The sequence below is a fragment of the Eucalyptus grandis genome, chromosome 3, assembly GCF_016545825.1.
Source record: "Eucalyptus grandis isolate ANBG69807.140 chromosome 3, ASM1654582v1, whole genome shotgun sequence".
Classification (NCBI taxonomy): Eukaryota; Viridiplantae; Streptophyta; class Magnoliopsida; order Myrtales; family Myrtaceae; genus Eucalyptus; species Eucalyptus grandis.
In genome coordinates this window covers 34,397,900-34,417,843 of record NC_052614.1, presented here as the reverse complement: position 1 = coordinate 34,417,843, position 19,944 = coordinate 34,397,900, and the positions used below count along the sequence as shown (strand labels likewise).

The 19,944-nt window shown below is 40.5% G+C and overlaps 1 protein-coding gene and 1 long non-coding RNA gene across 3 annotated transcripts; both read left to right on the top strand.

Moving 5' to 3' along the window:
- Window positions 1-1,662: 1,662 nt before the first annotated feature.
- On the top strand, window positions 1,663-12,448 carry LOC104437302 (biotin carboxylase 2, chloroplastic). 2 transcript variants are annotated; one of them, XM_010050229.3, is made up of 17 exons: window positions 1,664-1,875; window positions 1,940-2,018; window positions 2,490-2,815; window positions 3,458-3,599; window positions 4,454-4,552; window positions 4,643-4,699; window positions 5,221-5,292; window positions 5,889-5,978; window positions 6,187-6,246; window positions 8,311-8,496; window positions 8,605-8,697; window positions 8,773-8,854; window positions 9,886-9,992; window positions 11,219-11,294; window positions 11,477-11,523; window positions 11,627-11,689; window positions 12,072-12,448. In XM_010050229.3, exons 2-17 carry the CDS (start codon window positions 1,968-1,970, stop codon window positions 12,126-12,128), a joined length of 1,608 nt encoding a protein of 535 aa, XP_010048531.1. In that variant the 5' UTR covers window positions 1,664-1,875; window positions 1,940-1,967; the 3' UTR covers window positions 12,129-12,448. The 2 variants fall into 2 exon arrangements, with proteins under 2 accessions (XP_010048532.1, XP_010048531.1); XM_010050230.3 differs by having other exon boundaries at window positions 1,663-2,018; window positions 12,094-12,448.
- A 6,055-nt stretch (window positions 12,449-18,503) lies between these two features.
- On the top strand, window positions 18,504-19,456 carry LOC120291140. The gene is made up of 4 exons (XR_005548992.1): window positions 18,504-18,532; window positions 18,626-18,691; window positions 19,074-19,194; window positions 19,300-19,456. It is a non-coding gene; the product is annotated as an uncharacterized LOC120291140 (long non-coding RNA).
- Window positions 19,457-19,944: the final 488 nt, after the last annotated feature.

Genomic DNA, 19,944 nt, shown 5'->3' with positions numbered 1-19,944 from the left:
GTTTCGACAAGGTTATGCACCTATGGCTACGGGTCATTGAGAAGTGTTCAACCGTGTCCATTCCTTGCTTCACTTAAAAATTGAGTGAGCCTTTGACACATTAAAAATGAAGTAGAAGATTCTAACTAATATGCCAAGTTATCCTTATGAAAAATAAGTGCAAATTGTCATAGCTACAATGGCTTTGCACAATTATGTATGAAGAAATGTCATAACTAATATGGATTTTGAAATGGCGGATTTGGATCTTGAGTATGGATATTCAGTTGACCATGATGTTATAAAGAGGGGATGAATGCTTTAAATGATAATGCATTCTCTGACATGACATGTTTACATGATGAAATAATTATGAGTTTAATAAATAGTTAAGGATGTTTATAATATTTAATAATAACTTATTTCTTTTGTCATGTATATTGTAATGAAATTACTCTCTTTTTCTATTGAGCTTGATGTGATTTGTTTATTTAAAAATTTATTAATACGCTTCTTTTACATTACTCACAATGCGAAAATATATGGCCATTTTTTTATTTATCATTTTCTTTTAAACAAATTGAAGTTGCAAAACATGGCACACAAAAGGACTTTCAAAATATATGTTTACCAAACAACATTTTTCCCAAGTTACATCTCAAGGTACTTTTTCAATTACAGTTTACCAAACAGTATTTATATTTCATCAAACCCTTTATGTCAAAGACATTTGCATTTCCCCAAGTACATTCGCCCAAAGTCGAACCAAACAAGGCCTGAGATTAGATGCGTTGTAACTTTATTTGATCCTCGAAATTCCTCCACTGGTTTGAGTAGTTGAACAGCCATGTTAAAACATCAAGAGATAGCGATGGTAATCGACTAAAACAGCCTCTAGTCATTAGGTAGTCAATTACGAGTATCGAAGTTGATAATGAACTTGTAAACCGATATCTTGCTAGTTAATCAGCGGTTATGAAATTGACATCTTCAACTTTGAACTCATTGAGTTGAATTATAGCCAAAATTGGTCTTTACTTATAGGAGTAAGGATTGTGCTGGATCAATCAATGAGGTTTGAGTTGAGCTCGAAACTTTATCGATAGAACTTGATGCTCCCGCATCAATAATCATATTAGAATAATGTTTACAAATAATGTAATATCGAGCGAGAGAGGAGTGAAAAATCTGGCACAAATCTCACGTAAGTCGGATGTTTCATGATAGCAAAAGTTGCTTGCTCTTTTGCTCTCGGCATGCTGATCGTTACATAACCTTCACACCTCCTCTCCCCATCTTTTGCGAATATTACTTGCTTGTGTTGATATATCAATGTCAAAAAAGAAGATACACCCTTGGGCAAATTCCAAACAGCATGTGCTTATAGAAGCGAGGCCCAACAAAGTGAAATTGTCTTTAGGATTAGCTTATGAAATGCTCAATTTTTGCCCTAGTTCCATAGGTTCATTAAGAATCTGATCCAAACTTGATTAGAGGTTGAAATCGTAGAAAACTTGATTTTCACTCTTCAAGACGATGGATAGGGATGACATTCTTCACTTCAATTGCAGCTGTCAAATAAAAAAAAAATGATGATAATAATAATGTACCAATGAGAGAAGGAAATCAACAACAAACAACGAAGTGAATTCGAGCAAAAAAGGTCAAAGCTTGCACGACTTAATTTCCTAACCGACAAGAACAGACCTGGGCGGAGATTTCAATCCCAGTCCTCCCTCGAACACATCGACCCTCCCTCTCCCCTTCTCCTTAATCTCCCTTCTCCTCCTCCTCCATCACCACCGCTCGACTCCTTCCCATCCCAAGTTCCCAACCTCTCTCTCTCCCTCTCTCTCTCACTGATCCGCGGTCGCTCGTCTCCGGCCACGTCTCCAGGTAAATCGCTCGGGCCTCCGATCGGGATTTGCTCCGAATCCTCTCTCTCTCTCTCTCTTTCCAGGGGTTTCCAGGCGCCGCCGCGTTCGAACATGGAGGCCACATTGCCAATGTGCAGCAAATCCGTCGCCGCCTCCACTCCGGTAAGCTCCTCCATCTCTGAATGCCCCCTTTTCTAGCTTTCGCTTTGCTTCTCCCTTCTTTGGTTTCCTCCCCCGGGGGCTGATTCGTTTTCGGGCTCGATGGTATGATTTGTCGCCCCGGGAATGCAGTAGCTGTGTCTGTGTTGTTCGGCATCTTTAGCTGACGTTTGTTTTGCCAAGTTCAGACATTTCTTTACGTTGCTATGTGCTGAAGTTACCCTTTTTCATGTTCTAACGTTATCTCTTCACCTATAGCCTGGAACTTGCTGATCCGTTCATAGAAAATCTCGTCCTTAAGTAGGAATTTACATTTCATCAAGTTTTGACGAGGTCACGAAGGAAACTCCTTTACAGTACCCATGAAAATAATGGTCGTTTTCACATAGCGATCGGGTGATTTCGGATGCTTTGGGGGTGTATGTGCACTTGCGGGATTTCTGCTTACTAGTGCCTTTCATTGCTTGATTGCAGGGTCTAGTTTTCAGAAGGGCAGACAGTATCCAGAGTTCTCAATGTAGCTTTTTGGTCGGGAGCAGGGTGAACTTCCCTAAACAAAGATGTCGTGCTGTTAAAGTCGGTCATGCTTCTAAGAGGCGTGGGGGAGCTCTTAATGCTACTTGCCGTGCTGATAAGATCTTGGTAGCAAATAGAGGTGAAATTGCGGTCCGCGTTATTCGAACAGCTCATGAGATGGGTATTCCCTGTGTGGCCGTTTACTCAACAATTGACAAGGATGCGCTTCACGTGAAATTAGCCGACGAATCAGTTTGTATCGGTGAAGCACCAAGTAGCCAATCGTAAGTTGCTTCAATTAGTGTGTTTGTCCACTTTGCTGTAGTAAAAGTCTGGAAATATGCACAACTCTTGCAAGCTGCTCTCTAATGCTTTAGCTTAAGTTTGACTCTAAATTCATGAGGCTGAAGATGGGGAATTTATTCGTGGTCCATCCTTTGTGGGATAAATTACTCATGCGCTTCAACGGGGTGACCTCTGGATGCGTACTATTTCTCTGATTAATCTCAAAGCGATAATAAAATAGCAAACTAAAAGACTGATTGTTTACTTAAAGCTTGCTCAATCTAAAAAGACAATTGTCTTCACTTTTAAGAGCTGTATTGCAGCTCCATAAGTAGCTAGGCACCTGGCATCCTAAAAACAATGTCATATTTCACCTTGCATGAGCTTTTTGATAGTATGCTCACTATGCAGCTGGTTAGCTATATATTTGGAAGCTCTGTATGACGGAAGTTGTTGAAACATCTATGGAGTCACATTATCTAATATCATCATATCTGCTAATTTCTTAAAGATTTTTTTTTTTTTTTTTTTTTTGAGTTTCATAAAGTTGTGTGAAAAAGAAGAAGTTGATCATAGTTCTCAAACTTTTACATCAACCAAATGCCTGCATGAGACCAATGGTGCTGTGTCGCTGCTTACAGGTACTTAGTGATCCCAAATGTTCTATCTGCTGCCATCAGCCGTGGCTGCACTATGCTTCATCCTGGATATGGTTTCCTTTCTGAAAATGCAGTATTTGTTGAGATGTGCAAAGAGCATGGCATTAACTTTATAGGACCTAATGTAAGTATAATTTATGAGGAGTTTCATGGTAGAATGTTTCAGAATTGCTATGTTTTAAGAAGCTTATTTCTGATTTGCTAGTAATTTTGTGTTGTGACTTCTGAAAGATTTTAGTTAATGACTTGACTAATGGGATTGAGGCACTTATTCCACCAATATAATGAAAAAGCAGTGGGCATTTTTATTTTTTATTTTTTTTGTTACGCATGGCTCAGAGAAACTTTGCATCAGTACCTTTTAATTTCCCAAGGGATCCCAATTGAGCTTCTGAATTGATTAAAAACTTGCTTCAACTGTCGAGCATTGACCATTATAAGCAGATAGGATACTTTTTAAGAACTAAGGACTGACCACAGCATGCTGTTGTTCAAATTATAGAAACTTCAGGTCGATTTTATCACTAAGTGGTGCACAATATTTACAAAACCTTTCTATAAAGCATGTTTAATCTCAGTTTTTATTGCATTGCAAATGTAGTATCCATTGGCTTCACTAATTTTCTTCAGGGCAATTCGTTTTTTACACTACTTATACTGGAATAGCAACTGTAAAAACTTATATACACCTCACTCTTTGGTATTTAGTTGTCACGGAGATTGTGGACTCTTGAAGAGAACCGACATAGAATTAAAAATATATACATACATAGCTACATAGTTATAGAAAGGCATTCTACCCATGGGCTCCCTCCTCTGTAAGGGTTCTCTACTGTCCACACCCCTTCCTTTGCACTTTTTTAAAGAGGCTGTTTCCATTACTTGCAACCGTGACCTTCTAGAAACAGGATGGGTTACCTCACCATTACTACAGTGCTATCTCATTTCTACACCTAAGTTCTTGCATGCATTTTGCAGCCTGAGAGCATCCGAGTGATGGGTGATAAATCAACTGCTAGAGAAACAATGAAAAATGCTGGTGTTCCCACCGTTCCGGGAAGTGATGGGTTGTTGCAGGTATTCGTAGCAGCTACTGTGGGATGCATTTGCAGCTATTCTTCAAAGTTTCCATTATTAAGATAAGATTAATTTTGATGGTTATTGCAGAGCACAGAGGAAGGAGTCCGGCTTGCTCAAGAGATTGGTTATCCCGTGATGATTAAGGTAAATTTCTTGGTCTAAGTATAATATACTCAGTTTTTGGAGAATCTTAATCTTCTTCACTCTTAGTTGCTTTCAAAGGCTTCTGCATTTCATGCTTTGATTTTTTGCTAAAAAAGCGTAATATTGCCAGTTCGTCTTTTGTTTTTCTTTAGAGTTTCCTGTTCATGTGCTAGAATAGTTCCTTGATATTTTTTGTTGATAAAAGGTGGTGCTTCCTTATGCTAATATATAATGGACATACTGTGCCCTTATGTTACTGGGACTTGCCCTTTAGCCACCAGTGCCCATGTCAACATGACATGATGGTTGTGTGGGTACGTCATCTGTTAATGCTTCTTTTACTTTCTGAGAGAAGGGAAGTGAATTTAATGTTTGAAGGTTAAATGTCACAAAAAATTAACTTTACTTTTATGGTCTGGACACTTCAACCTTTTCCTTTTCCTCTGCAAATCTAAGCATAAAAACTCCACTTGTGGGTAAGATGGATTCTTTTATGCTAATTTCTCATGTGATCAAGGCAGGCAACAGCAGGTGGTGGAGGACGTGGAATGCGTCTTGCTAAAGAGCCTGATGAGTTTGTAAAGTTGTTACAGGTATTATTTCTGTCTGCTCCATCTTTCTTGTGGATGCATAGTTCTCAGTTCTGATTTTAATTGTTGGCTACTACTTATTCTAAGTAAATCTGCCATAGGAAATGGAAGTTTATATATATATTGATGCTCTGACCTTTATCATTTATCAGTTTTGGTTGGGAGCTATGTGATTGTACCATTTGATGAACAGACAATAAAATCCATTTTCTGATCCATGTCCAGGCTTTCTATTTGTGACTGTATATATGGCCATCATCACAAGTCAAAGAAAAGAATGAAAAAGAACAGTGCGCTAATAATGTCCACCAGACACGATTTTCATAGATCTAACTTTGATGAGATGATTACTTTGAGGGTATTGTTGATTATTTTAGCAGCATCTAGGAGATGACCTGAAGCAAGTTTGATAAAAACATGGAGCTATGCTATACCTTTTGGACTTTATGCTTCATTGCATTACTAGTTTTGTCCCCATGGTTCTATCTTTGGACAATCTCAGATCTTGTTTCTTATCAAATTCAATGTTAATTCTTTTATCCTGCTGTGTTTTATTGATCTTCTGATGATGTTGGGCCTGCTCTGGCTGTGTTCTATAGCAAGCTAAGAGTGAGGCTGGGGCTGCATTTGGCAATGATGGAGTTTATCTGGAAAAGTGTATTCTGAATCCAAGGCACATTGAGTTCCAGGTAATCGCTGTCTTTAAACTTTGACAAGGCTTGCTGGAAATGATCACATTATGGAATTTAGCTGTAGAATATGCAGCTGCATGTGAGTGTTTTTGTCTTTGAGCACCAAAGATAAAAAAAGTGAGTGGTGGTACATCTAATATCTATTTCTTTGGTTGTATTTGTGGATTTTGATCCAATTTTGACTGCTTTACATGGCTCTCTTCAGGTTCTAGCTGATAAATATGGCAATGTTGTTCACTTTGGGGAGCGTGATTGCAGCATCCAGGTACTGCTGGCTTACATTTCTCATTGCAATTCAGTTGTGTCCAGGGGTGAGCATGTTCATGGAGGGGCCAGTTCTAGGCCAGGACTCTGGAACAGGAGAAGCACCAGATCCTCCCTATCTTTTTAACTTTCAATTTCAAATCTATGTTAATCGAGGCCTAACTTAAACAAATGGGCAGAAAATTTTCTGTATAAAGCAATTCAGGTCCAAGATAGTTAATTATCTATGTAAACTTGAAAAAATAATGTTAAAGTGAGTAAAATAGTTGATGTTGAGGCCAAAAAATGCTCAACTGCCTTCTGATGTTGGCACCTTAATGTGGGCCTCTAAATTAATTATTGAATGAGTACTTGCAGGTCACTTCCATCTTGATCGAATGTTACAGCATAGGGCTGTGAATTCCTACCATAGGCTTCCCCACTAAACTTTAACTAAGCCACAACATAATCTAAAACCACTATAAAAACTCAGTGTTACCTTGGAAGGTGGCCTAGCCTGTTCAATTTCAAGGTAGAACCACCTTCCGAGGCTGACATTAGAAACCTACTCAGGTATAGGCCACTGCTAGACCTTTCGAAGTGGACCAGCCAGGCTGGTTCTGGCAGATTCCCAATGTGAAGCAGGGCGGTGCTCAATCCTGTGTCATATTTGTGAAATTTAAGGTGCACGGTATCGCAAAATTGATCATGCTTGTATCAAATATCAAATGGTATCTTGGCCCTAAAACATATATTGAAGTGTACCTAACATTAGAAGCATTGGGAAAGTATATATGGTGGTTAGATTGGTTAAATCACAAGTCTTCAAATATTGAGGGCCTTCTTTATTAGACATAAGTTCTCACTTGAATTTTGATTAGGAAGTCTTACTATTGAATTTTTCTAGTAAGTGATGTTTATTGGACTCTCTAATGTTTAGAGAGTGTATTCACTCATTGGCATGTTATACTTTCAAAAACATATACTTCTAGATCTTGGGTTGGAAGAAGTCCTTGTCATAAATTTCTGGGTTGCATGATTTCACCCCAAATATGAGAGAAATCTTCATAACAAATAATCTCAAATCAAGGTAATGTCTGATTATTAAAAACTGTAGTGGGCTGGACTTTCCTTCCGACATAGCTGCTTAATGTGTATCTAGGTGAAATTTGGTAATCTATTGATATGGTTGTAGCTGGGTATCATGTTTTATATTTTGGTTCTCATGGAAAACATCCATACAACTTTCTAGTTTGGAAATAAGAATAAAGAATATCCAATGTTTTCTAATGTCATTTACTTGTTCTTTATTATCTTTCACTGGCTGTTCATAGGATAATATATGTAGTTCAGATATAATATGCCAACGTGACTATGTACATGTATACACTGTCAGGGTGGATGTGTTTGGGATTTCCTTTTAATCATAATTAATCTTGTCATAAAAGTAGTCCAGGAAATTATAAAAATTGCATCTTTCACTCCCTTCTCTAGCACCCTTCATGCTGTTCATGTGTGTTTGTGTCATTTATAGGGCAGTGAAGTATGTTTGATGTCAACTGGCAAATTTTCACCCTTAAACTGGAGTTAAATCCACGTAACCTGTGGATGCATTTCTTTCCTTGAATGAGTGAAAATTTTCTAAAGGTCAAAGTTGTTTTGATGTGATGCTTGATCTTGCTCTGTGTTATTTTGTGAAACAGTATAAAAGCAGCAGCAACAAACTAAGTCTTTTCCTGTTATGTGGAAAAATAACTTCTAACATTAGGACAGAATTAGCAGGCCATGGTCAAAACAAAAGCAACTCTAATGAAAAATGAGAGGACACACAATATCATCTTCAAGAGATGGTCCATCAGTCTATTCTTTGCCAAGAGCATGTCAAGATCCCAACATACCCTGTGTACCATCTAAGTTTGCAATTTCTGATTGTTGGATGTTCAATGAGGTCTCATCCCCTAATGAGGCTTTAACAGGAGAGGGGATTAACAAACATATATAAGTCTGAGATCCTTTACAAAGATGTAGATTTTGTTTGCTTCTAGCTTTAATCTTATGAATCTCATAAATATGATTTATCGAGCAGAGGCGGAATCAAAAGCTTTTGGAAGAAGCACCTTCCCCAGCATTGACCCCAGAGTTGCGAAAAGCCATGGGTGATGCAGCTGTTGCAGCAGCAGCATCTATTGGGTACATTGGTGTTGGGACAATCGAGTTCCTTTTGGATGAAAGAGGATCCTTCTACTTCATGGAAATGAACACTAGAATCCAGGTGAGAGCTGTTCTTGTTTTCTCAGGTACGGTGTTGAGGGTCTGTGCTGTTTATCTTTAGAAATATTAATGGAATTCCCTTTCTTTCTATGGTGGACTCCATGTTCAGGTTGAGCATCCAGTAACAGAAATGATTTCTTCTGTCGATCTGATCGAGGAGCAAATTCGCGTGGCAATGGGAGAGAAGCTCCGCTACAAACAGGTAAAGAAAGTTTAGAGCCGATAGGCTGCTGAAGTTTGACTTGTGGTCCTTGTTTACATTTTTTTCTGTTTGCAGGAAGATATTGTTCTCAGAGGACATTCAATAGAATGCCGTATCAATGCTGAAGATGCATTTAAAGGATTCCGGCCTGGACCAGGTACCGTTGATATTCTGCGATGAATGTTGGGGCAATGGTGTGAATATCTTGCATTCACGGGCACAAAAAATCTATAGTACCATTGCCTCTTTTCATAGGTCCAAGCTCTTAATTGTTGTAAATTTATTATAGGTTTGTTCCTCCCTTGATTGCATTCCGTCAGAATTCATGATTTGATAGACAGAATTTCCTTGCTTGACTGAGACATGTAGTTTTTCTGTTACTAGTTTAGAATGTGATTCAAAGCTTTGTAGTTTGTAGTCGTAGTTGTCCTATTAGGATATGAATCACGAATCAAAATCTTAATTCTATGTTTTGTGGATCATGAGTCGAATCGATTCACAAGGTTTGGTGAAGCAAAAATTATTTTGTCATGACAGAGATACATATAAATAAGTAGGAGTTGGCAAGGGATTTGGGTGGAAAGACCTATTTAATTCACATTCTCCCATTTTCTTTTGAATATAATAATATGCATGACAGCATACCCAAAACCAATCCCAACACAAACTCAATTCAAACCTGTTTGATTAACTTTTATTTTCAAAGCAATTGCTTAGCCTGCCCCTTCTACCACTCTGGTGCAACTGCCATCACTGCCATGTCTCCACATTTACCTCGATGGACCACAAGCCTATCACCACTTTTGCTGCTACCAACTTTGATACTGCAATAATCACGGCTTCTGCTATTAGAAAACTAATCTGCAGAAACATATTTCTATTAACATTTGACGAAACTTTTGTGCATTTTTGGGCACTAGCTACACCTATTGACTTGCCGTGCAATTTTGTTTTTATTCATTTGTTTGACATTTCATACTGTTAAGGCCTTAAATCAACTTGAGTTGCAAGATTTAGAGTTTTATCTGATAATATTGGTTGTTGGCTTAAATCCTCAGTCATTTTAGAGTTTCATACCTTTTTTGTTTTTTGGTCACGACATATTATTTCATTCACTCATTTTCTTATGAATTTCTCTATATAAAAATTAACTCGTGATCATAAATTTTCTCCTCTCTTGAAAACCAGGGAGAATAACAGCATACTTGCCTTCTGGAGGTCCTTTTGTTCGAATGGATAGCCATGTATATCCAGATTATGTGGTTCCTCCAAGCTATGATTCCTTGCTTGGGAAGGTTAGTCAAAATGTTGTCCCTCTCTGTTATTGTTTTGTGAGATTATGGCATGGTAAGCCAATCAATGGTTCTGTTGTTGGGTCTTATGTTCAAAGCATGATAGTAAATCTTCTTATGGTACATTGCTAATGCATTGTAATCACGAGGTTCTTTTCCCCCAGTTTATTGATTAGGATGATCAATTAAAAAATGGGAAATTACAAAAAGCATCTTGAAGTTTACATATACAAAAAAAAAAAAAAAACTATTCTCAATTTAAAAAAAATTCAATTTGAATCTCCTCCAAAGTACAAGGAAACATTTACCCCCCAAACTGTATAACCATCTCTTGCCGCTCCCTCTCTCTTCTCTTCCACCGTTTATACTTGGTCACATAGAGCAGACTTCGCCCAGCGCCCCCTGCCCCTCCACCCCCTGGCCCCCACCCACCCACCCCCGGCAGCCCGCAGGCACCACTGTCAGCATCACCTGATGCTGCCTTCTGTGCCTCTTGCCTCAATCCCGCCCTCTCCCCTCTCTCTCATGGAGCTGCCAGCAATGGGAGATCAAGCTTTGTGGGCCATGAGCTCAACCAGTATGGTCTTGCGTAAGCCACCAGTTCCGCCCCGAGGCTCATGCAAGCTTGGCAAGCTCCATGACAGAGTTCCTGGCAGCCATGGGATACTAGGACATGATCTGGGACAGTAGGGGGGCCTGGCGGACAGCTGGTGACAGTAGGAGAGATAGTGGAGGAGAGAGATGCGTAAGTTTTAAAGTGAGGACAGTGTTTGATATGCGAGTGCAAACCTTAGAAGGCTTCTTCCAATTATCCCTTAAAAATTTGATTCTGCTTGCAATCTTGAATTTAACATGGATAAAAATCATGAATATCCAGCATAATGAAGGCTTAACATATTCTAACTATTGAGTATGTCACAAGAGTGAGAAGAAATGCAAAGAGTGAGAAACGAGAATTGATTAGCAGTATGTTTGTTGACACTGATGTCTTCATTCTTAGGCTCAGTAAAAGAGCTCTGTGCATTGCATGAGATGAAGGGCTAGTGTTATAAAAGATGATAGCGAGACAGTCTTTGAAGTTGGGTTCTTAGCTTTAATAGATGACTCTTATTTGTTGATATTATTCATTGCTCTTCAGTACTCAAACTTGGTGTTTAGTATCTCTAAATGTATGCTTCTGCATGATGATTTACATGTTTTCTCCTATAATCTTTACATGGTCACTGCAGCTTATAGTATGGGGTCCTACAAGGGAAAAAGCAATTGAGCGTATGAAGAGGGCCCTCAATGACACTATCATAACAGGTAAGCACAGTTTTGTTAGCTCTGAGCTCCAACTGAAGTATTATTTTCCACATCTCCTTTTGTTGTCCTTTTGGTCCAATTTGGAAGAATAACCTTCATCTGCGATTCTTTTGAGGAATACTGAGGGGTTAGTTTGCAAACCAAGATATCTCTTATCCAAATATAATTTCTATTCACTGCAGGAGTTCCCACAACCATTGACTACCACAAACTTATCCTTGACATTGAGGTTCGCACACATCTTATACTTGCCTGGATAGGATCATCTGACTGGTCATAATTTTTTTTAGTCATTATGAAAGCTATTGAATTTGGTTTCTTTTACTCTGAAGGATTTCAGAAATGGCAAGGTGGATACTGCCTTTATTCCTAAGCATGAGGATGAGCTAAGGGAGGTAAGGGTTTGGAAAATTCAGAGCATTATGACCAGACATGAATCTAGTAATTTGCTACTCTGTTGAGTTGGGATGGCTAATCCTGACCCTCGACATTCTGTTTTATGCATAGCCAACCATTCTTCACCATTGTCTGGGTAAAAAACAACTATCTCCAATCAAATCTTGTACTTAGATCCAAACCTAGATATCTGCATATAATTTGGTACGAAATTCACTCATGAGAATATTGAATTATCTTTGATCTGCCTCCAGCATATTGGTCCTCTCGCACACTTCGATGTTCTTATGCATTTCCAATAGTATTGGATGATGATTCATTTCCCAATGCTCGTCTTGACTCACATTGTTTTCGGATTCTTTTGCCCCTGTATTCTAACAGCCTCAGAAAATGGTGTTGGCAGCACCCGCGAAGGAATTAACTGGTGCTACGGTCTAGATGGATCGTTTTACTCGAAGTCACTAGCATCCACAATGTTCATAGATGGAAGTATGTCGTCCTCAAACGGGGAGCTGAAAATCATTAATATACACTGGCGCGGCGGGTTTATCTGTTTTTGTTGGAATAAGTCAAGAGTTGTTGGATGAGTTATAGATCTTTGTTTCGTGTACGTTAGATGGCATGGGAACTCGTTAATTCACTGAAGCTATTTATGGGGCTGCTTCTTTTATTGTTCTGAACTTTAAATGCACATTTATATTTACCTTCTTCCCCAGTTATATTTCAGATTTGCCTAATTGGTTTCGCCACGAGATTAAGTGAATTAGCGTCATGTTCCTGTGATTTCCTACTGTGCCTATGTTGCATGTCATGAATGTATGGTAATATGATCATATTATTCTTTCGGCTTAAAAAATGATCTTCGAATTTCCTCTCCATATTAATTTGCGTGATTGATTTTGGAAATCTACAATTTACATCTCCAACAAGAAAACCGAAAGTAAACATATTAACCTCAACCCCTAATATCAGCAGTCTCCTCTCTGACCAGCATCGCTGCCTTTGACCCACGTTGCCTCCTCCAGCAACAACAAAGACGACGCTTACGACGCGCGGTCACCCCTCTCCATCCTACACCGTCCTCTTTTTCACCCTCTCTTCCCAATGCAGCTTGGTTCTCGACCCCATGACAGAACTCGAGTTCGATGCCACGGCCATGTTTAGGCTTGATGATGTGGTCGGGCTTGAGCCCGCCAGATCTCGGGCTCAGTGTTGGAACTTGGATGTGGGGCTTGAGCTTGGGGCAATGACAGAGCTAGCTCCGCACCGGAGCTTGGGGCCCACTCTCTCGGTAGCCAAGGAAGGGCCACTAATCTCATGGTAGACAGGACATGGGGAGGGAGAGACTGTGGCGGGGTGGCAGCTGTGGCCGAGTGTCATAGATGGATTATCAAGTCATCAATCCAAAGAGACAAGAACCATCGGATCGGCAGGTGGGACTTGATCTCCACCATTGGATCATGACAAGGGAATTTGTATCCATCAAGATGTATCTCTATTATTGGATTGGTCGAGATTGGGATTGAATTTCTCTACTGTTAGATCAATAGGTGGGAGCAAATCTACACCATTAGACTGGTATGTGATATTAACTTGTGAGAATTGATACCTACCATTAGATTGCGAGGTGAGACCAGCAATTGTATTTAGAAGGATTCTTGTATAAACAGGGTGCCTCCCCTCATTTGTATCCTCATATATACTCTTTCAGAGTAATAACACTTATATACTCTTTCAGAGTTTCTCTTTTTTGAACACTTCTCATCTAAGAGGCGATTCAAGCGGGCCTAAATGCTGGGTGGGGCGGGGGCAAGTAATATCAAAGCAAGTTGATTGAAGAAGTCCCTTGGGGAAAGGCTTACTTAGGCATCCAAGTAAGAGGCGATCAAGCTAAAGAGAGCCTAAATGCTGCAGGATTCACGATCTCAAGTATCGGTCTATGACAAGTAATATCAAAGCAAGTTGTCGAGAAGGTGATTGAGAGAAGTTTGTGGCTACATACTAGGCGTTTGAGAAAATGTTGGAACAAGTGGTTACCACTACTGCTGATGTTGGTGAGAAGGCCCAAGAGAAGGACACCCGTGTGAGGGCTAAGAGGGCTTCCTCAAAGGAATTCGTGTATTCCTTCGAAGAGAGACTCGCCAAGATGAAATCAACGATGGACAAGTTTTGCGAGGAGGTGAGGGAACAAATTGACTAGCTCAAAGAGTCACTCTGTGGAGATTTCTTAGGTGCCTTGAATGCAATCGCCTAGACATTGCACGAAAGAGGTGATGCCCTCGAGATCTTGACGGGGTGACCTTCAAGAGGAGCTCGAGATTGTTTAGCATGAATTCAAAGCTGACAATTTAATTATGGTAGGTGAGCTAGAGATGGCCAAAGATGAACTCAAGGCTTGCAAAAAGGCCATGGCACGAGGAGTGGTCACCATGATGCCAAGTCCAAGGGTGGATGCTTCAGAGCCAAAGTAGTTCAAGGAAGATCGGTCCACCAAAGAAGGGGACAACTTCATATAGGGCATGGAGCAACACTTCAATGCCATGATATATCAAGGATGATGAGACTAAGGTACAAATTGCTGCTATATACTTAACTAATGCAGCTTTGGTGGTGAAATAGGATGGAAGGCGGGGTGCCAAACTGATCATTCAATGGTTTGCCTTCGTCACTGCTTTTTGCGAGCAATTCTTCTTGGTCAATGACAAGAATGAAGCCCGGAGTAGACGACGCCGTCTCTCACACAAGAGAGATATCTGCAAGCATGTGCAGAGTTTTCCAAGTTATTCTTGGAGATTCCAGATATGACCGAGTTTGAGTCACTACTAGCATTCACAATGGGCTCAAGCCTTGGGCAAAGTTGGGATTGGAAAGCCTTGGAGTGAAAGAGCTATCGAGAGCTCTTACCATAGCTGAGTTTTTTATTGTTCTCCATTAGTTCAAAGCTCATAAGTCCAAGGGAAAAGGTGGGGGACGGATCACCACCATGACAAGGATGAGGAAGAGGAAGCTATTCATGATTGATGGGATGAGCAAGGAAAGCATCTGAATGGCAAGTTGACGAAGCCACAAGGAGAAGTGTATGAGAAACTGATCAAGTGCTTCTTTTGCAAAGGTCCATGCCTTGCTTGGGATTTCCCAAAGAAGGGTAAACTTTCAGCAATGCGAAGCGAGGAGGAGGACGAGGAACCAAAGCAAGAGAAGAAAGAAGTGCAGCTTGGGACATTGAATCTTCTCAACTCCATCAAGACTCGAGAACTACCCAAGAAACCTGCAAGTATGAGTTTGCCAATCGTGGAAGTCAAGGTTAATAACACAGAACTCTATACCTTGGTTGACATGGGCGTGTCAAACATGTTCATGTCGAACAAAGTGGAGAAGGGCTTAGGACTTTGAGTGGAGCCAACTAGACATAGGTTACAGGTGATCAACTCATATGATGTACTGGCTGTAGGCATCATTCGGGACTTGGAGTTACGCATAAGTGATTGGAAAGGCAAATTCTTTATCGAGGTAATTTTGCTTGTTGAAAATGATCTTGTTCTGAGTTTAGAATTCTTTGGTAGGATGGATACCATGATTCATATGAGACATTGAGAACTAAAGTACCCAAAATGCCCATTAATGGTGGCAATGATCCTTGGGTTGATGGAGACCAAAGTTGTCTTCGTGATATGACTGGATAAAAGGCCGAGAGTTGAGGGTGAAGGCACAACCTTTGGAGGAGCCAAAGGTGGAGTTGGAGCGATCGACCCCAACTCAAATTGAGATGTCAGTTCGTGTGCTTTTTCCGGAAGTGGAGGGACTTGTTGGGCAACATGGATGTGGCCGAACTGAGGAAGGAGTTGCGGTTCAAGAGCCATATAGCTGACAAGTACAGAATGGAAAGACCAAGTGACATGGGAGACGGAAGAATTGCTAATGTTTGATAAAGGCGATGGATTAAAGGAAAGATGCGATCGGGCAAGGGGAGAATTTCAAAGATTGATTGCCAAATCATCAACCCAAAGAGACATAATAACGGTGGGTGGGAGTCGATCTCATGTGGGCGGAGGGAATAAAACTGAAATTGGCATTTTCCCCATTCTTTTTGATTTTTTTTTTTCTTTTTCCTTTGGGTTAAAACCCTGCATCAAGATGGAAGATCGATTGAATTAAGTTGGCCGATCTTTCTTGCCTTCTACTCTTTTTTTTTTTTTTTTTGGTCGAAATAGAATATATATTAGATGAACGAGGATATACAACCAGCGAGAAGTGCATCACTAAGTACAATATTTAGGAAAGCAGGAGGAGGGAAGATCAGCCAATTGCCTGTTGAACCATGGGCCCTATGGGCTTTAGCAGCCCAATCTGCAGTGAGGTTAGCTTCTCGACTAATATGATTGATCGACGCATTAGGAGTGCGAGAAAGCAAATCGTCTAGAGCGGCAAAAAGGTGTTGCTCTCGCCGGGGCAGCTGCTTCCGTTGAAGAAACTCCACCGATGCGAGACAGTCGGATTCGATCGTTACACATTGAAGCTGCAGACCACTGCTTGATGAGATCTTTGGAGCCCTTAACATGGCGTAGATCTACGCTTGAAACGCCGATTGCGCAGGTACAGTACTGGTAAACATGTCTGTTAGTTCTCCTTTACAGTTTCGATAGATACAGGCTATTGCCCCTTGTGAAGTTCCCGGTACAAAAGCCCCATCGATGTTGCATTTGATTGTGCCGGCATCACAGTGGTTTCAACGATAATCCATACTAACATGTGATTTTGGAACCCTAGATTTTGGGGTTGAAGACTTTTGAAGATTTTCCACTGGGTTATAGCATTCTCAACCGCTTGGATGGAATTCGGAGCTTGCCGCGGAAGATGGCGTTGTTCCGTTGGCACCATATCTCCCACAAAAGGTTAGCAATCACTTGAAATTGGGGAAGAGCGAGATGCGTCGCTCGGTTAGCCAACCGGGCGTCAACCTTTAACGAGGTGAGAGTAAGCGGTATACCGATCTTAGAGTGTTTCCAAATGCCTCGTGTCCATGTGCGTAGAAAATAAGTGTTCAACGGTTTTACGGTTTTACGTTCACAAAGATGACGGTAGGGGTTGGAATGAGATGTCGATATAGAGATTGGCTTTTGTTGCGAGGGCATTTTTTGCGAGCCAACCACGGAAAAACTCGATCTTGGGAGCCGTGTGCATATGCCATATCCGTTTCCACAATTGATCCGGAGGTTGATAGGAAGATGAGGCCGTTGCGGGTAGGGCGTGATGAAGTGACGATAAGTGGTGATAGCAACTCTTTCAGTGAATGATCCTGATGTTGTGGCTGTCCATACTAATTGATCGAGTCGAGGAGGGATTTATAGAAGTGTTATAGATAGCATTTGCACTAACTGTGCGGTAAAAGAAATTGGAAATAATCTCCTGTTTCCAAGTTGCCGATGAAGAATCTAAGATATCACTGTAATGGTGGTTCCCCTTCATCTGCACTTCCTCCTAATTTACCAATAGGAAGCCAATAATCGTTTCTGATATTAATGTTGGCTCCATCTTTCACGAGCCATCGAGTTGTAGGAAGAATAGCATCCCTACCCTTTAAAATGCTTTTCCACCCCCATGAAGGCCTATAACCCAAAGTAGCAGTTTGAAAAGAAGAGTGTTTAAAATATAGACCTTTGAACAACACTGCTCCAAATTACATTAAGTCTTTGAAGTAGACGCCACGCTTGTTTGCCGAGCATCGCAAGATTAAAAGTAATCAGATCTCTAAAACCCATGCCCCCATTTGTTTCGATTGCTTGACATCCAACCATTTCATCCGAGTGTATGCCCGATTCATTATGCTGTTTACTCCACCAGAAATTTGATATCTTACGTTCCATTGATCTGCGAGAGGGATAGAGGGAGCATAAAAAGGGACATGGCGTCTTGGGGTAAGGCTGGATGATCGCCTTTAATAGAATCTCCTTTCCCTTTGGATAAAATTTTTCTTTCCAGCCAGCTAATTTAGCATCTATTCTTGCCAAAATCCAGGAAAACATCTCGCATTTTGAACGGCCCCAAATCAAGGAATACCCGGTATTTACCGAATCTGCTCACCACAGGTATTCGAAGTTCTCTTTGTAAAGTATCCTGTAGTGGTATAGGACAATTGTGGCTAAAAAATATGGCAGATTTGTTTCGGTTTAGAAGTTGACCTGTGGCCTGGCAGTACTGATTTATAAGATTATTGATATTTTGGCATTCAGAGAATGAAGCTTTGAGAAAGAAAACTGCATCATCTGCATAGAAAAGATGGGAAAGCTGAGGGCATGCTCTGTTGAATTGAATCCCCCGTAAGTGGCCGATATTAATTGCTTGTTTGATAACTGTCGATAAAGCATTGGCCATTAAGATAAAAATATAAGGAGAAGGGATCTCCTTGACGGATTCCTCCGGTAGGTGTAAAATATGGAAGCTGTTCTCCATTGAAACGGATGCTAAAAGAAACTGTTGTGATGCATGCCATAACCATCCTTACCCATTTATGCGAGAAACCTAGTTGTGTTAAATAAGCTTCAAGGAAATCCCATTCAACACGATCATAGGCTTTCTGCATGTCATGTCTTGAGTATAAGGTTGAACTTTGTTTTGTTTTGGATCGAACCTTAAGCGATGAAGTACTTCTGAATAACCATAATGTTATCTTGAATGCATGCGCCACTTACAAACGCTGCTTGTTCTTGATTGATCGGTGTGGGGAGCCAACACTTTAATCTGTTTGCCATGACCTTTGCTATGATCTTATATGCAAAATTACGAGAGACCGATAGGACGTCTTTTTGTTCAATGCTTTCGGGCGATGAACTTTTGGGACCAAGGTTAGTACCGTGCGATTTAAATTTGGATGCATATGGCCAGATGCAAAAAAGTCTTGCACATGCTTGACAATTGTATTTTTGATTATGGTCCAGTGATGCCTATAGAAGAGGCCATGGAGGCCGTCTGGACCAGGGGCCTTGGAAGGACCCAGTTGAAAGGTAGCTTGAGAAACCTCCTCTTCTGTTACTGCCCTGATAAGATGTTCATTCATTTGTGAAGTTACTATTGCTGGACATTGGCGGAGGAAGGGATGAAAATCTCTATGGCCTACTGATTGATAGAGTTGGGTAAAAAAACCCATTGTCATAGATTTAAGCTGATCGGGCTCTCTATGCCGATTCTGGTCTGCATCTTTAAGTAAGCAAATTTTGTTTATGTCTCCTTTGCACCTTTGTACAAGCATGAAAAATTTTGAATTCTTGTCTCCCCATGCTAACCGGTTGAGCCTTGAACGCGGCGCAAAATTGTTCCTCCCGATGCCACGGTTGCTGAATTTCATGTCTAATAGAAGTGGCTAACTCTTTATCTCCCCTTTGATAGGATGTTTCATTTGTAATATTCTGAAGTTGTTGCTTGAGTTGCATAATACGTTGCCCGGCATTACTGAAGCGAGATCGACTCAGTGTAGTGAGCTTATGAGATACTGCCTGTAATTTAGAGGGTAAGGAGGAATGGTTTCTTTCCCATGCTGCTTTAACGATTTCAGCACATTCTACATGGTGACTCCAATAAGCTTCATAATGAAATCTCTTCTGTGGCTTAACAGGCAGATAATGAGAGTGCAAGACAAGTGGGCAGTGATCAGAACCGATCGATGGTAAGGCGAAGACCATGGAAGATGGATAAGTAAAATTCCAATCCGAAGAGCAAAAAGCATGATCCAGCTTCTCCTTCACTAGCTCATCCCCATCTCGATTGTTTGACCAGGGTGAACTCACATCCTTTACTTGCTAACTCTATTAAAGCACAATCATCAAGTAATTTCGAAAAGATGTCATTACTGGAATAATGAGCTGGTCTTCTTCCGTCTTCTCCTGGGATATTGGAAGTCATTGAAGTCTCAATACATATCCGGGGTAAGTTTGTGGAGGCATGAATTATCCGGATCATATTCCAAAATCCTGCCTAGGATGGAAAGAAGGCTTTGGGCATGGAGACAGTAACTTGCATAGATATAGAAATCAGGTATCCAAAACTAACATATTTACATAATACCGACTCGACGAAAGAATCAGTAATGTCAAACGAGTCATTCCAAAAACTGCAAGACCTCGGAAAAGCCAACGGGATTCCTCAAAAGGAGTGAGAGAAAGGAAACGCTGCTGTAAGTTACGTACCCTTTGAAGCTGTATTTTTCGTTTCCATTAAAAACACAATATCGGGCCTTTTAGAGGCTACCAAAGCCCTTAAT

Coding starts and splice junctions, on each gene's coding strand:
- LOC104437302 (XM_010050229.3), top strand. CDS start 1,968: ATGGAGGCCACATTGCCAATGTGCAGCAAATCCGTCGCCGCCTCCACT. Junction 6,247..8,310: donor AGCGTGATTGCAGCATCCAG/GTACTGCTGGCT, acceptor TTTATCGAGCAG/AGGCGGAATCAAAAGCTTTT. Junction 8,497..8,604: donor AAATGAACACTAGAATCCAG/GTGAGAGCTGTT, acceptor CTCCATGTTCAG/GTTGAGCATCCAGTAACAGA.